This window comes from Pogoniulus pusillus, chromosome 4, assembly GCF_015220805.1.
Source record: "Pogoniulus pusillus isolate bPogPus1 chromosome 4, bPogPus1.pri, whole genome shotgun sequence".
In the NCBI taxonomy this organism is placed as follows: Eukaryota; Metazoa; Chordata; class Aves; order Piciformes; family Lybiidae; genus Pogoniulus; species Pogoniulus pusillus.
In genome coordinates this window covers 17,013,027-17,029,423 of record NC_087267.1, presented here as the reverse complement: position 1 = coordinate 17,029,423, position 16,397 = coordinate 17,013,027, and the positions used below count along the sequence as shown (strand labels likewise).

Below are 16,397 nucleotides of genomic sequence, written 5' to 3'. Positions count from 1 at the left end.
ACTACAGTGGTTGTGAAAATGGGCAGACAGTTAGGAGCAAAGGCAGGTCTGGGTAGCTTCATCAGCAATGGATCCAGATAGTGACAGCATATCAACACAGACTATGGATCACTTTTCACTGCTGTGAGTGGTAAGACCTTGGGCATCACAGCTAAGCACATTGCTGAGCATTGCGATGACTGTTGTACACTTTGTAAGGGTTGTTCTCTCTTGACCACATAGCTGATGGCCAGCTTGCTGGTATAAGACGCCTCACTACATCTTGAGGAAGGCGTAGGCTGTAGGACAAGCTTTATTTCTCTCATGGTCCCGTGTGGTGAAGGGAATTCTACCTGCTGTTGCGTAGAGCCAGGGTTCTCCCAGTACTTCACCCTCTTTGCCATCGTTCATTTGTGTTGGTCCAAGCCAAGGCTTGCAGGGTTTGCTGTAAGTTAGGCTGCTTCACTGTCCCTGAATGGTTTACTAAGTTTCAGAAATGCGAAAGAGTTGGTGAGAACCTGGAGCCTTGAAACACTGCAAAAATGGTGCAATGCTGTATTTCTGTCTTGAAGCATTTGCATTGTATTAGTCTGCAGTTGGCTTGTGTCATGTAGAGAAACCTGAAATAGTCAACAATGTTTTTGAAGCTTCTGCAAGAGGAAAAGAAGTTTTTCTTGGGTGCCTGAAGATCATTGTCTTGCATTTGGAGTACTTGACTGACAGTGTTCAACTGTTCAGTCTCTTTTTGTTTCAGATTTATTAGGCTTTACCCCAAACATTTCTTTACATTTGTCATGAGCGTTTTCCTTGCAATGCCAGTGGTTTGTGCGTGCTGTGATCAGTAGCACTTCAAAGACAGGAATTTTGTATTCATCTGTTGGTCAGAGAGAGAGAGAGAGGCAATTCTAAGTGGAGTCAGTCAAGCCTTGCTTATTCAGTCAATTTAGAGTTTGAATTGGAATGGCTGAGACCATATAGACCTGAAACTGTTGTATCTAATTAAAATACTTAACTGGGCCACTTCATGTGGGAACCTAGGCATGTCAGTCCCCTTATACAGTCAATGATCTCCAAAGGGAAGTTCAAACAATTTAATCCCTCCAGAGAAAGCATATGACTTCTGTGCTTCTTAAACTGGATGAATTTTGGCATTACAGTGGATGGTTATTTACACACAGGAGCGTGGTATTGCTGTCTTGCAGAACAGTGTCATTGCACTGTGTCTTAGACGAAAAACAGCTTTCTTCATGGTTTTACTTCAAGACAAGACAGAGGAAAAGACTGAGTACATTGCTGATCAATGTTTGGCAAGAAACACAGCAGCTCAACACAGTGGAATTAAAATAGAAAAGCAACAGCATTTGTACCTGCAGTGCCTGTGAAGGAGATCCGTTGCTGCTTTGTCTTGTAAGGATAAATGCATATCTGCATGGTGGCCTCTCTACAGTGTGGGAGGTAAATCCTGTTCAGCACTGCAGTCAGCATCTGCTGTCAGGAGTCTTGGCCAGCACCAGTTATGTTCTGAGATGTGACACCTTGGTCTAGCTGTGGTACAACATGGAGGATAAAACTGATCTTAATTTCCTCATTCTCAGATGAACCTTTTTAATTGTTGTGGTGCATTTTCATACTAAAGGCTTTATTTAAAAAAGCAAAAAGGCATTTTTAAAATCACTATTGACTAAGCTAATGTGAGCTGCCATAGCTAACTAGGAAAGCTTATCTCAGACTGTAGTTCCCAAATAACTGTTCTGTGTCTTCATTCAAAAGGCCTTAAAGCTTTTTTTTCTGCATCTTCCCAGGTACCTGCCATAGGAAGTTAAAGAAAGGATAGAACATGTCTTCAGTCTCAGCTTATTACAATGGGAAGACTGTGCTTATCACAGGAGCTACAGGGTTCATGGGCAAAGTGCTGGTGGAAAAGCTCTTGCGCTCCAGCCCTGAAGTGAAAGCAGTTTATATACTTGTCAGGCCAAAAGCTGGACAATCAATGCAAGAAAGAGTGGCCAACATGTTGAAATGCAAGGTAAGTTTTCTGTATTTTATTCTAGAGTCTAATTTGAAATCCATTTAGCTGAGTGAAGCAAAGAACCTCTCTTATGCTGAGTTCATTAAGGACAAGCTGCCATCTTTTGCTGTAACCATTGCGTAGTTTTGCTGTGCCTAAATTAAACAGATTGTAGAAGAGTGAGCCTGTAGCTGCCTCATCTCTTTTTGCATGAAGAGCAGTATCTGCTTCCATTCTGTGATTCCATGAACTCTTTTCCCTCTCTTGCTTTCAAAACTGGGTGTTTGAACAGTAGCATTCAAAGCCGAAGCAGCGTGAATCACCCCCTGCTTCTTGCCCTGGTTTGAGGCATTAATTTCCTAAGAGAAAGCCTGGTCAGAGTGTGTAGTGGGCTGTGCATTGCTGCAGTCAGTAGGGCACCTGCCATCTTTCCAGCTCCCCTGTAACCTCATTTATGAAGTGGTAAAATACTGCTGCATTTGCAGAGGGTGTTTCCAAAGCTGCTTGCAGCGCAACATGAAAGCTAAGACAGACCTGTGAGTTGAAGAGCAGACCCGCACGGCTTCCACTCTTGTGGAAGGCTTGTGGCTGTTTCTGAGCTTTTAGCTTGCCGCTCTGATGAGGAGGTCCAGATCTATAATCTCAAAGCCCTTTGCTGCATTTTATGTAAAGATTTGTAAGGAGAGACTACTAAACCATTTTCTGGAGTTGACTTGTCCTGAGGGCCTCAAGGTCATGAACTTGTGCAGCCTCCTCCAGCTATGACAAATGCCAGAGTTCAAGCTAATGCTTACTGCTGTTGTGAATTTATACACAGCTGATGGGAAGTGAGGGGAAGGGACAGATCTGTCCCTAGTAGGCAAGGAATTACTTGGAATTAATATGAAAAATGTCAGCATATCTTTAGACTATTGATCTAAATCTTTCAACAAGACTTGACTGAAAAAGTACTACTCTTTCAACTGAAGTTAGAGGTTAAAAAGGTCTAGAGATAACTGACTCAGAGCCAAGTAGGTCTGGGAGAAGACATGGATTTTTCCTCCTAATGTTCTGAGGCATCAAGCTAGAAAAGTCTTAATGAAGTCCAACAAGAGAGTTTGATTTTTATTTTTTGGTGTGTTTTCAGCAGAGAGTGAGCTGTTTGCATATTCAGGAAAATGTATGAGTGATATTAAAAGGCTGCCATCACATTGCTTTTTGCAGGTCTGTCAAGTGCACCACTTTTCATTGTTTCTCACTTGTTTCTACAGCTTTCATCGGTGAAGACCATGGGTAATGGTTTTCATGATCAAACAACATGGTGTATTTGCATGGGGTTTTGCCCCCACACCTCTTTTTTTAACTACAAAAAAATTAACTACAAAGAAAATTACAACCCTTGCTATTTTTCAGGATCTCTTTAAGCTCTGTTTGCATTTAATGGTTTATCTCTTCACCTCTCCAGCACAGCTTCCAGGTGCTGTTAGCACCGGCTGGGTTCCCTGCTTGCTGTCACAATGTTGCAGCTGATCAAGATGTACCCTTTCCTTCCCTAGTCTGTGTCAGCAGTTTCAGACGTGCCAACAGCAAATAGGACTTGATAGCCTCCCCTTGAACCTTTGACAGACTGCTTGAAGGTGTTTCAGATGAACACAAGGAGGAGGCAGGTCTCTAAATTATGTTGCTGCAGCCTTGAGAAGACTAAAAACTCTAGGGGCATGCTCAGAACTCATCAGAGCCTTCTTAGGAAGAAAAGGCCTTTTGCAGGCTGTTCTTTTTAAATAAAACAAAAAATCATTTCCTAAGGTATGAGCTCAGCAAAGGTGAAGTCAAAATGGTGACAGCCTCTTTTTTTTTTTTTTTTTCTTTCTACAAGTGAAACTGTTGATTACAGTCACTGAATGTGGTGGCAGATGGTGAGGGCAAGAAACATCATTGTTCATGTTTTTTTGCAGGGTCTTTCTTTCTTCTAGAAGTGAAACTGTTGATTACAGTCACTGAATGTGGTGGCAGATGGTGAGGGCAAGAAACATCATTGTTCATGTTTTGCAGGGTCTTTTTTCTTCTAGAAGTGAAACTGTTGATTACAATCACTGAATGTGGTGGCAGATGGTGAGGGCAAGAAACATCATTGTTCATGTTTTGCAGGGTCTTTCTTTCTTCTAGAAGTGAAACTGTTGATTACAGTCACTGTGATGGCAGATGAAGAGGGCAAGAAACATCATTGTTCATGTTTTTTGCAGGTTCTTTTTCTTCTAGAAGTGAAACTGTTAATTCCAGTCACTGAATGTGGTGGCAGATGGTGAGGGCAAGAAACATCATTGTTAACGTTTTCTGCAGGTTCTTTCCTGTTAAGTTTGCCCCGAGCCTCTTTAATTGGTCACCATCCAGGAGCTACACTTTCATTTACAGTTGTGGTTTTCCTTCTCCAGTTTGGGAAGTCCCTGAGCTATGTGACAAATGAAAATGCAACAAAATCTTATTTGAAGTCTTCAGGCAATGTTCACATTTGATGTTCCTGATCGTGATCTCTGATGAGCAATGCATATATTTAGTAAGCTCAGAAAACTCAGGATGAAATCCCTTCTCTTCCTTATCTGAACATACATAGTTTAGAACCTCTATTGCATAGGAATTCTTCCCTCCCCACCCCCAAACTGTTGGACATGATGCAATGCAGTATTTGTATCTTGTTTTAGGAGGGAGTTATTTATTTCTACCTTATTTAATCTTATTTACTGATCAATCACACATTGACTTTGAAAGTAACATTTTCCTCTTTTACATTGTGCTTTGACTGAGTATTATCTTCTGGAAATTGTTAGTTTCACATCCAGAAGGGAAGTATCCCAGGGACCAGAGGAATAGATCAAAACAGGTTTCTAGCTTTTAAGTATTCTAAACAAACTGGTAAAAATAGTATTTGGGATGAAATCAAATGAAAGCAGAGAAGAAAACTGGCAGGAGTTGGTTGTATTGCATAATGCTTAGATTCTCCAGGTAAGGTCCTCCAGGGTCTCCTGAGTCTTGGTAGTACAAGTTGCTTATCATTTCTGGTCTCTCTTCATATATTGAGACTGGAGATGAGGAAGAAATTCTTTACTGTGAGGGTGGTGAAACTCTGGAATAGGCTGCCCAGGGAGGTTGTGGATACTTCCTCCTTGGTGGGGATCGAGGCTAGACTGGATGAGGCCTTGAGCAACCTGTTCAAGTGGGAGGTGTTCCTGTCCATGGCAGAGGTTTGGAGATGAATGATCTTTAAGGTCCCTTCCAACCCAAACCATTCTATTAATCTTTGAACTATATTGTTCACAGTGTGTGCATGCAAATATGCTGGAAGATGACCCCTGCTAAATAAAAAAGCAGTTGCAAGCCACAAAAGGATGATGAGATGCAAAAGGACAAAATACTTTGGTTTGTGCTTTTGAAATATTTCCTATCTGGAAATTTTCAAATTCTGAACCCAACATAAAGATTAAAACACACCCAAAAAATTTGGTTTTTCATGGCTGTTGAATTGCAGTTCTTCCACTGTGTTCTGGAGTGGCTGAACAGATGGCATTGAAATGTAATATAGTGCTGGTTTTCTTCAGATCTTGTACAATTAGTTGTACATGAGGGTGCGTTATTGCGTTAGCATGAAGTGTGTAATGAACAGATACTCAATTAGCTTCAGCATCAGCTCCAGGATGAATGTATGCATTGAGAAGTGTGTGGCATGTGGTGACCTTGCCTATTTATGCCAGGAGATCTTCTATTTTCCAGCAGTGAGTCTCAAAGGGAATCAAGCGATTGCCCTGCGCTTGATGAAATGCCACGTCTGCGTGACATGGAGCGCAGCTGTTACGCACAGAAATGTGTTTGGTTCACTCTGGATGTGTTCATGCATCACAAGTGATAGTGCTGTTTGCACGTGAGTTGATGGGAGGTGTGTATTTATCAGAATGGTTTCAAGAAGTAGTTTTCTCTTGTCTGGTTCCTCTGTTGCAGAAATAGGCAGGAATGCTTGGGGAGCTTGCCTCAGATTCCCTGGAGGGCAATTCCTGGGCTCAGGCTGAGTCACTGGTAGTAGCTTTTACATTGCCCCGGGAGAGCAGAGCTTTTTCTGTGCCCTGCGTGCAGCAAACCAAGGCTGCTTGCTGCTTCCAGGCTGTTTCACAGTGCTCCTAACTAGAAAGATCAGTCAAAGTGGAGAGTAGAAAGAACTTCTGTTAATGTTTCTGGTCATTCAGAGAGAAAATGGGGAGGCTGTGAGGCTAAGGAAAATGGGGAACAGATACTGCTGGGTGTGACCAGAAATAATTTAAATAAGTTTTACATCTCATCCAGCCACAGTTAACCCTGCCATTTAACTCTTACAGTTACAGTGGGTGGTACAGCAGAGCTTCTCTTCCCTTTCAAGCTCTCTTGAAACCACACATAATGGTGGGGCTGGCCCCTGGAAATAGCTGAAATCCAATGTTACCAGACCCCTTTGGCTCTTCAGTATTTCCTTGTCAAATGTGCTATGCTTATCAAGACATACAGCAAGACCCTCTGTTAGCTGTATCAGTTTCATCAATTCATGCCAGATTGTTTTTTTCCACCTGCCTTGACTGTCCCTTTCTCCACTCCTCACTGGCGCATCTTGCTCATCACCATAAACAGTAAAGGTTCTCCACACCATACCAGTACAGCACCACCCCCTATGGAATAGCATCTCCTAAATCGGTTGTGACTACTGCAGTGCTACATGGATCAGTACCTGAATCAGACTGATGAGGGTTTTCAGTTGATGGAACAAGATCCTATTGCTCAGCAAGAGATCCAGAAACTGCCAACTGCAGTGAAACTGAGCTGAAGGTGTTTTCTGTTCTATTATTTTTTAGCCTCACTTTTGTCAGTAGATTATCAGAAGCCAGTCTGGTATTTGTGTACCAAAGAAACAAATCTGTCATTTTAGCAAAAAAACTCCTTCTTCCTTGACCCCATGATCTGTAAACCACATCTTGAGGTTGGTAACATAACTGTCATGAAAGCAGGCCAGGGTATCAAACCATTCTTTCCCTCTCTCCTAAGCTAATACCATCTGTTGCCCTGTTCCATCTAACTCGCTTCTCTTCTCCAATTGGTGTCTGTTTGAAGAAGACTCATATAAAGTTCTGATTTATATGCCAGGAGTTAATGGCCTACTTTTTACAGTACAAGGAGGGGCCAACATGACAGCTGGTGCTTCCAGCAAGATAACCTTTCACACTGGACAAAATGGAAGCCACTGTTAGCCCTGAGCTTCAGACTCACTTGTATGTCCTAGGTGTCATTTTCTGCTGTTGGGTGTTTGCAGTCATTCTGTTGCTGCTGCTGCTTGGCTCCAGGCTCCACTGGAACGTAGGCAAAGTGCAAGGCATTGCCTTTTCTGGGTGCTGCACCAAAGCTGCAGACTTGTATCATGACAGCTCCTCTTCATTTGGTGGACATCCAACCCATGGCTAGATTCAGGGTGTAGAATCTTACCCATAAACTAAGTTGGGAGATCTGTCAGCCACATCTATTCTTTCACCTGTTCTGCATGCAGAGTCATGGCTACCAGGAGGCTAGTGGAGAAGCTGAGCAGCATAAAGGCCTATCTTAATTATCAATAAACATTGGCAGAAGTTGGTGTCCTGCACCTCCCTTCTCCTTGGCACTTGCACAGCTGTCAGCACAGGCTGCTGCAGAAGTGCTGTGATTGCAACTAGGTGGAAATGTTTTAATGCATTCTCAGATGTCAGAGGAGAAACCATGTTAAGAGGAAGGGGGAAAGAAAGGTGGCGATTGAAATTGTGTCCTCTGCTGTCATTCAGATAAACTTAGGCCACAGGTCTGCTAAGGAGGAAAAATGTCTTTGTGTGAGGGAGACACTTTGTGATGGGCTGATTTTCTCTGGGAAGTGTCACAGCCACAGTGCTTTCTGTCACTGTAGTACACCTGGGTGCTGCACGTTCACCTGGAGTTTCTCCACAGGCTGCATTAAGTAATTCCAGTGTGCACTCAGAGTTATGGATCTAGAAAAATCCTAAGTCTTATTTGTTGTGTGTGGTTTGTTATGCTTATATGTGACTGATGGTAGCATTAGAAAGAACAATAACTGTGCTTTTCTGTAAGCAGTGTATTTATTTGCTGAAAAATGCCATTGTGCCTGGTGAGCCTGATTCATCTTGGTGGCCTTTCACAAACAGATTCCCTTCGAGACACTTCAGTTTAGAAATCTTAAAAATGGGGCACCTCAGGCCAGGGGTCAGCTTGAAAACACTTGCATGTTTGAAGATGTGTTGCTGTGTCCATACTCCTTTCCTCAGAAACACAAACTTGTTCTGTAGGATTCTGTGTATGTACAAACTTTGGGGAAGTATCTATCCACTGCTCTCAAAAGGATCAGCCCTCATTTTTTTTTCAATGAAGCTGGAGAGAAAATGTGGTGACAGGGTTGTGATGCAGATTAGGTATCCAAGGACAGGGAGAGGAAGCAGCCATAAGTTGGTGCTACTGCTGAAGAAAGGACTTCTTTTTAGTTCTGAGAAGTTAGAATCAACATCAAGGAGAGATGTCAGCTAATTTCAGAGATTGCAGAGAGAGAAAGAAGCAGATCAGGAACAGCAGAGTAAAGGGAGACATTTGTGCCATAATGCTGATACCAGTGGAAAGCTTAGTAATGGAGGGAAACCAGTGCAGATGCAGAAGATAAAATGACTAACAGAAGGCTGCAGTAATAAGACAATTTAGGAAAGGATCCTGAAGAAACAATCAGAGGAAAAAAGAGAAGACAGCAGGTCTGCAGAGGCTGCCAGACAGAACATTTGGTAAGGAAAAAACTTTGTAAAAAAGCATCATAATAGAGTGGAGCATTATTGGTGGTGAAAGGGCAAGGACCTGGGAGAGGCTGGGGTTTAGGAGGTAGATGGAGGGGAAAAAGCAATGGAGAACTAGAAAAGGATGTTGGTAGGCAGGAGGAAGAAGAGGGAACCCTTTTTTTCCTGGTATTGCTATTTGATGACATTTGTTTGCCTTGTGTTGGCATTCAGGAGCCACAGCTATGCCAGCACAGCAAAATGTCTTTCAGTCCAAATGGAAATCCTGGTTAGGTCATGAGCAGAAAGGAGAGCCTATGGTAGCGAACCAACGCTGTGACTTTTGAGTGATGAAAAGGATTATGCCTGATTTAAAGCCAAGCCCTTGTGCCTGTTATGCAGCCCTGTTGAGTTCATCATTCCCTGCTGTGCTGATATTTTCCTGATTATTCCAAATTTTGCTGAATATCTTAACCTTCATTGAGCACTTAGGAGCACATGAAAGGAGTTTTTAGGCCTCATTTAAGACAGTCTGTAAAAGAAGTCCTTTGCCTTTTACTTAGATGTTACTTTTTCAGCTACTTATTTAAACAGCAAAGTAATTTTGTTGATGAGTGTCTGTTGAACTACACAGATGTTATTCTCTACCCCTCAGTCTAGACTGTGTTTCAGAACAGAAGAGGTTAAATATGAGAACTTCCCATCCTGTTCTTTCTTTTGTGCAGTTCCTGGAAGTTAGCAGAACTAATATTTTATTTTGCAGAACAAGCTCTAAACTCTTTCTTCTTCCTTCAGCTAGTTAAGTTGTCCATTTTCCTTCTTGTTCTCTCTAGCTGATCCTTGTGGCTGAGTAATTCTCTATCCCTCCCAGCCGCTAATATGAGGTATCTGAAAGAGGTACTGTTTTCCAGTTTCAGGGCAAAATAAAGTCTCCTCCTTGTCTTCCAATTAAGATTGGTCTTTGATAATGTCGAAGTACAGCAGCTATTCCCAGGAAATTTCACCTCCTATTTTAATCAGTAGGGAATATATGATAAAGCTTCTGTAATGCTCTTTATTATGTACATAAGAGCTAATAATTCTATTCACTCTGGTTTCAGCTAGTTTTTTGTAAGCAAACCTCCTTTTCTGCTTTGTTTTTCACACTACTCTCTCTGCAACTTTTCAAAGAGTCTCAGAATTCCCATACTTGACAGAGATCACTGGAGAATGTTCAGTCCAATCTCCTCTCCTGCTCAGAGAAGGTTAGCTATAGCTAACTGCCCAGGACCATGTCCACCTGGGTTTTGGAATCTTCAAGGAGAGAGACTTCACAATGTATCTGGACAGCTGTGCCAGTACTCCATCACTCTCACAGTACAAAACTGTTTTATTTCAGGCAGAATTCCATGTGTTCCAATTCTTTGACCATTGTCTCTTCTCCTGGCACTGTTATACCCCTGAGAAAAACATTATTTAAAATGATCAATGATCTCAAAGTCATTTTGGTTGGAAAAGACCTCTGTGATTCTGTGATTTATCCCCTTCTATTGGGGATTTATAAACATGGATTGGACTCCCCTGAACTTTTTCTTCTGCAGGCTGAACAGTCCCAGCCTTTCCTCATGGAAGAAGTGCTTCAGTTCCGTTATTACCTCACTAGACTTGCATCAGTATGCCCATGTCTCTCATATCCTAGGGATCTCACAGCTGTGCACTGCTCTCCAGATGTGTCCTCAACAGTGCTAATCAGCAGGGAAGGTTAATCATTTGGGTGCTGCAGCTGGCAGATAAGTGTTGGGCTAATCACTTCTAAAGTGCCTCCTTCTGAGGAGAACTCCATCCATGAAATCTGACTTCCAGAGCACTCTATAGATCCATTTAACAGTAGTAATGGATACAGGAGAAAGACTCTCATCAGGAGTTTCAGAGTATCCTGTGCTGTTGCACTTCAGAACCACTCGGACACCAATGGACTTCCTCATGTACCAAAGCTTGGATTCTTTTCTTTGAATGGGGCTGAATAAGGACACTCAGCGTCAGGCAAGCTCAGCTGGGAGCATAGAATCATAGCATCAACCAGGTTGGAAGAGACCTCCAAAATCATCCAGTCCAACCTAGCACCCAGCCCTAGCCAGTCAACTAGACCATGGCACTAAGTGCCTCAGCCAGGCTTTTCTTGAACACCTCCAGGGATGGTGCCTCCACCACCTCCCTGGGCAGCCCATTCCAATGCCAATCACTCTCTCTGGCAAGAACTTCCTCCTAACATCCAGCCTATACTTCCCCCAGCACAACTTGAGACTGTGTCCCTTTGTTCTGTTGCTGGTTGCCTGGCAGAAGAGACCAACCCCCACCTGGCTACAGCCTCCCTTCAGGTAGTTGTAGACAGCAATGAGGTCCCCTCGAGCCTCCTCTTTTCCAGGCTAGATGACCCCAGCTATGTCAGCCTCTCCTCATAGGGTTTGTGTTCCAGGCCCCTCACCAGCTTCTCTGGACGCGTTCCAGCACCTCAACATCTCTCTTGAATTGAGGGGCCCAGAACTGGACACAGCACTCAAGGTGTGGCCTGACCAGTGTTGAGTACAGGGCAAGAATAACCTCCCTCCGCTTACTGACCACACTGTTCCTGATCCAGGTCAGGATGCCATTGGCTCTCTTGGCTACCTGGGCACACTGCTGGCTCATCTTCAGCCTACTCTCTACCAGTACCCCCAGGTCCCTTTACCAGTATCCCCAGGTCCCTTTCTTCCTGGCTGCTCTCCAGCCACTCTGTGAATCATAGGTAAGAATGGAGGCTTACCATTTTCTGAAATGGGTTGTTAATGGAGCTATCAGTCAGCAGCCAAGAAGCAGAATTGCCTATTTGGTCATTGAAAAAAAAAACCATAAAGTTAACCCACGTTTCATCCTTGATCTCTGATTTTATGATATTCTATTCCTACTGCTTCTTCCATTTTTTAAAACTCTGTTCTGTTTTCCCAAATTTAACCCAGACTTTCCTTAGCTGTGTCAACTGACACAGCTGTCAGCTGAGTATGACCAAATTCACGGCAGAAGAGCTTGCAAAGAAGTAACGCTTGTTGTGAACAAAGCATTGCATTTTAAGAAGAAATCCTGGATATAGTGGGGCAGGGGCTTTAATCTTCTGCTTTGGCTTCCCCATCAGGAGCCTCAGACTAGGCAATACTTTTTACAAAGAAAGTTAAAACGCTGAGGAGATCACAGTATCACCAAGGTTGGAAGAGACCTCACAGATCATCAAGTCCAACCCTTTACCACAGAGCTCAAGGCTAGACCATGGCACCAAGAGCCACGTCCAATCCTGCCTTGAACAGCTCCAGGGACGGCGACTCCACCACCTCCCCGGGCAGCCCATTCCAGTGTCCAATGACTCTCTCAGTGAAGAACTTTCTCCTCACCTCAAGCCTAAATCTCCCCTGGCGCAGCCTGAGGCTGTGTCCTCTCGTTCTGGTGCTGGCCACCTGAGAGAAGAGAGCAACCTCCCCCTGGCCACAACCACCCCTCAGGCAGTTGTAGACAGCAATAAGGTCACCCCTGAGCCTCCTCTTCTCCAGGCTAAGGGGCAGAATGCTGGGAGCCTTAGGGCTTCAAAGGACTTATGGCACAGTGGTGCATCTGGATATGGAGTCCAAAGCACTTGATGATCTAGGTGTCCTACCTGCAAAGACCTTTAGCTTGGGCATCATCCTCCTCTCAGCCCCTGGCACTGAGCTCTGGCTGGCAGAATGGAGACAAGGTATCCCTGTACAGCAGACTGCCATTGATTGTTAGAAGGCACTCAAAAGGCTCTTCGTACAGGTACTGGTTGCTGCACTCTCTACCAAACAACTAACCTTACAATTGATCCTCCATTAACCAGACAGCTTAAAAATTGGCTGAAGGTCACCTGTGACTGCAGCAAATCCAGCCTATTGTTTTTATGTCATTTACAAAACCCATGAGGACTGCCAAGTGTATTAGGGAAAGAGGGCTTTCAAAAAATACCAAGTCCTGAATCACATCAACCACACACAAATCAAAATGTCTGAATTGTGCTAAGGAACCCAGGTGTGAAAATGGGGTTATAGTGATTTTCTGAGGGCTTGCACTAAGCATTTTGTTTTCTTCTAAGGAACCTGTGAGTGAGGCTATTATTATAATGTGTTAGCCTGCTGCAAATCAGTTTTTGCTTCCTGAAAGAAAGAACTGCTGTGATGAAGCAGCTCTTGAAGTCATAGTTAACATTTACCTTAATGTTAGCAAAGCTTGCAGTATAGTCTCCAACAGTGTGCCAACATCTGGACTGGAATGTTACAGTCAAGATAGGGAAAGAAACCTGGCTGGACAGTCACACTGCAAAGATTTAATTTCTCAGGCCCTGCCTGGAGGCCAGTTTTAAGTCTAATTCCTCAGAGGTTTATCTTTAATGCAGAATCACAGAATTAACCAGATTGGAAAAGACCTCTAAGATCATCGAGTCCAACCTATCACCTAATCCTTGTAATTAACTAAACCCTGGCACTGGGTGCCTCATGCAGCCTCCTCTGGCTGACCTTAAGAAAATATATTTCCTGGCTGTATTGCCTTCTTGCTGCCAGGCTACTGATATCTGGCTGTGCTTTCAGAAGGCAGATCTTGTTTAATAAGCAGGGGAGAGGAAACAGGGATGACCGTAGTCTACATCTCTTCTGAGGGCTGGTAGCATTCCCTGGTGTTTTTGTACGCCTCCTGCTGGTGCTCAGCAGTGTTCAATACAATGAAGTTTCTGTGTGCAGAGGTCACTCATTAAACAAGCCTTGGTCAGGCAGCTGCTTCTGCGTGCGCCAGGTACATCCTGGTGGAGTTCTTTAGTTCACAGAAGTACTGTCATTGGTGATGGTGAAGCAGTTACACAGCTGGCAGCAAAGGGATAGAGGGGCTGCAGTGTTGCTAACAGTGTTAATATGCAGCCTCCAAACAAAAGTGTTGGTGACACACTGGAGGCCTGCTGTGGTTAGAGGTCTGATTCAGTGATGGAGGTATGCACCAGCTTTGATTTAGCCATGTGAAACATATGTATTGCAACTGTGTATTCCTTCTCCAGACAGCTATCTAGATGAATTGTATTTTCAGTTTACCCCTTCTGTCAAGTCAAGGTATATGACCCTTCCCTGTTTTAAAGAGGGACAAAACCCAGGCAACCAGTGACAGAACATGACAGTCACAAGCTGTGACATGGGAGGTTTGGGCTGGGTGTTAGAAAGAAGTTCTTACCAGAAAGAGTGATTGGCCATTGGAATGGACTGCCTGGGGAGGTGGTGCATTCACCATCCTTAGAGGTGTTTAGGAGACTTGATGAGGCACTTAGTGCCACGGTTTAGTTAATTAGAAGATGTTGGGTGATAGGTTTGACTCGATGATCTAAGAGGTCTTTTCCAGCCTGGGTGATTCTCTGGGTCTGTGAAAACAGATGTAGGGCTTACAGGTCCAGTGTGTCAGAAGCTGAGCAAATGTGAAACTTGCAGTGATTTCCCATTTAAAAAACTTGCAGTGATTTCCCATTAAAAAAAAACAGGATTTAAATAAAATCACTACCTGGGCATTTTCCTGAGGGAAAGCATGACTGATTTGTACCAAACTCCACTCTATCAGCAGAAAGCAAGGGAGCTTCTGACTCAGGACTTCTGACTTGTGGCTTCAACCCAAAGACCTTTAAGACCAGAGTTAATCTTGCTCAGGTTTAGCTTCTAGAGGAGACATTTACTTAAAGGATGTAGTTTCATGATCGACCTGAACCAGTCAAGTCCCTGCAAACTCCACTGAAAAGTGCCACATGATCTGGCTCCTCATCCTGTGTTGTTGCTAGCCCTTGTAACACAGCTATAACAACCCAGGTATGGAACTGTCTGACTGAAAATCCACCGGCAGCCTTCTTCATGCGCTGCACAGAAACCATCCCTCAAACCTGGCACCTAGTGAAAAAAAGCCCAGCCTTTGCCTGAAAGTGCAGCTCCTGCTTGTGTCAGTTCAGCCTCTGATGTTGCCGTCATTGGTAGCAGCAGGCAGGAAGGCACGGGGGAGGCCTGGACTCTAGTGGAAACGTGTTAGGACTTAGAGTCTCATAAGGAATAAAGGTATCTTAAGTACACATGCATTTAATCTCATGCCATTTCAAGAGGTAGCATTTTAGACTGAAGGCCTAGCTTTTGGATGCCTAAAGCTAGAAAAGACAAGTACGTGAGACATGAAAGCAAATAAGCCAGTGAGAGGATGCTAAGCTGGAATGCTTTTGCCTGTGCAGTGTGTAGGTAGAAGCTGCTGTCCAACCACAGAATTCCGCACTGCGCAGTCAAAACTTAACCAGAATGTGGTTTAAAGCCCATTCATGTGGCTGCTTATTCAAATGTGCTCTTGCCAGCTCATTTCACTACCAAAATTCATGGCCAAGATGCAGCTCAGAAGTATAAGGGCAGTATTCAAGTTACCTATGTTTCTAAGAGCATAGAGGTGGACCTAGCAACTTCTTGTAGCCTATGACCGTTGTCTTCACTTGGCATCATGTCACACTCTTGTGCTAGGAGAATGGGATCTTTTTGAGAGTCCTAAACTAACCACGTGTCTTCTCTGAGATACAAAATGATTCTTCTGTGAAAACAGGGCTTGCTATTTTCTTATTTTCACAATAGAAAAGCTAGGGTGAATTTATGGGGATTTTTCTCCCTCCCCCCCAAAAAAAGAACAGAGAATTATAAATACATGCACATGATTCTTGTCATGAAGAGTGTGGGGAAGTATAGAAGTAGACTGCAGAGTCCATATTGTAGATAAGAATATTGAGAGGAATGTGTAACATAGCTAGGCATAGCTGAAAAGATATGCTCAAGGGACTGAGAGACCAGACTGCCCTCTTCATCTCCATCCATTTTCTTTCATCCATCTGTTCCACATTATCATCACAGAAGTTCTTCAAGGAAGGGATTTTCTCTGCATACAGCTCCTGCTATGTTAATTAAAGAGAGGTCCATCAGGTCTTGATTCCCATCTTTCCAATGATTTTTAAGTACTAGTCCCTTTTATGTCAATTACCAAAATCTGTGAGCATCTTTGTAAGTAGTTTGTGAAACATAATCCATTTGAAGAATTTATACCAGGAAAGAATCATAAAATTGTAAAATCAACCAGGTTGGAAGAGACCTCCAAGATCACCCAGTCCAACCTAGCACCCAGCCCTATCCAATCAGCTAGGCCATGACACTAGGTGCCCCATCCAGTATTGTCTTGAACACCTCCAGAGGCTGTGACTCCACCACCTCCCTGGGCAGCCCATTCCAATTCCAATCCCTCTCTCTGTGAAGAACTTCCTCCTAACATCCAACCTATACCTCCCCTGGCACAAAAAGGATGCACAGGAGGTCAAGGCATGGAAGTTTGGAGAGGCAGAAAAAAAGATCTTGTATATAAAGACTTATATGTGCTAAAACTGCATTGTGGCATGTTCTCTGGAGGTATTACTCTCGTGCTGATATCTTTAACCCAGTATATCTGCTCCATTAAAAGCCTGATATCTGCTGCAAATCCTGAATGCTGGTTTTGTAAGTCTCTGTTTCAGCCTGAGCAGAAACACAAGCTGTGATCAAACTCAGTGTATTAGTTTTGGTAGCCAT

The 16,397-nt window shown here is 43.5% G+C and overlaps 1 protein-coding gene across 9 annotated transcripts in view; it reads left to right on the top strand.

The window, feature by feature from the left end:
* Positions 1-16,397, top strand: part of FAR2 (fatty acyl-CoA reductase 2) — a 152,785-nt gene that overhangs the window by 61,492 nt on the left and 74,896 nt on the right. For all 9 annotated transcript variants that reach the window (XM_064142266.1, XM_064142263.1, XM_064142262.1 and 6 more), the window contains one exon: positions 1,782-2,005. In XM_064142266.1, the coding sequence (XP_063998336.1) occupies positions 1,817-2,005 (189 nt within the window). In that variant the 5' untranslated portion in view covers positions 1,782-1,816. The remainder of the gene's footprint in view (positions 1-1,781; positions 2,006-16,397) is intronic.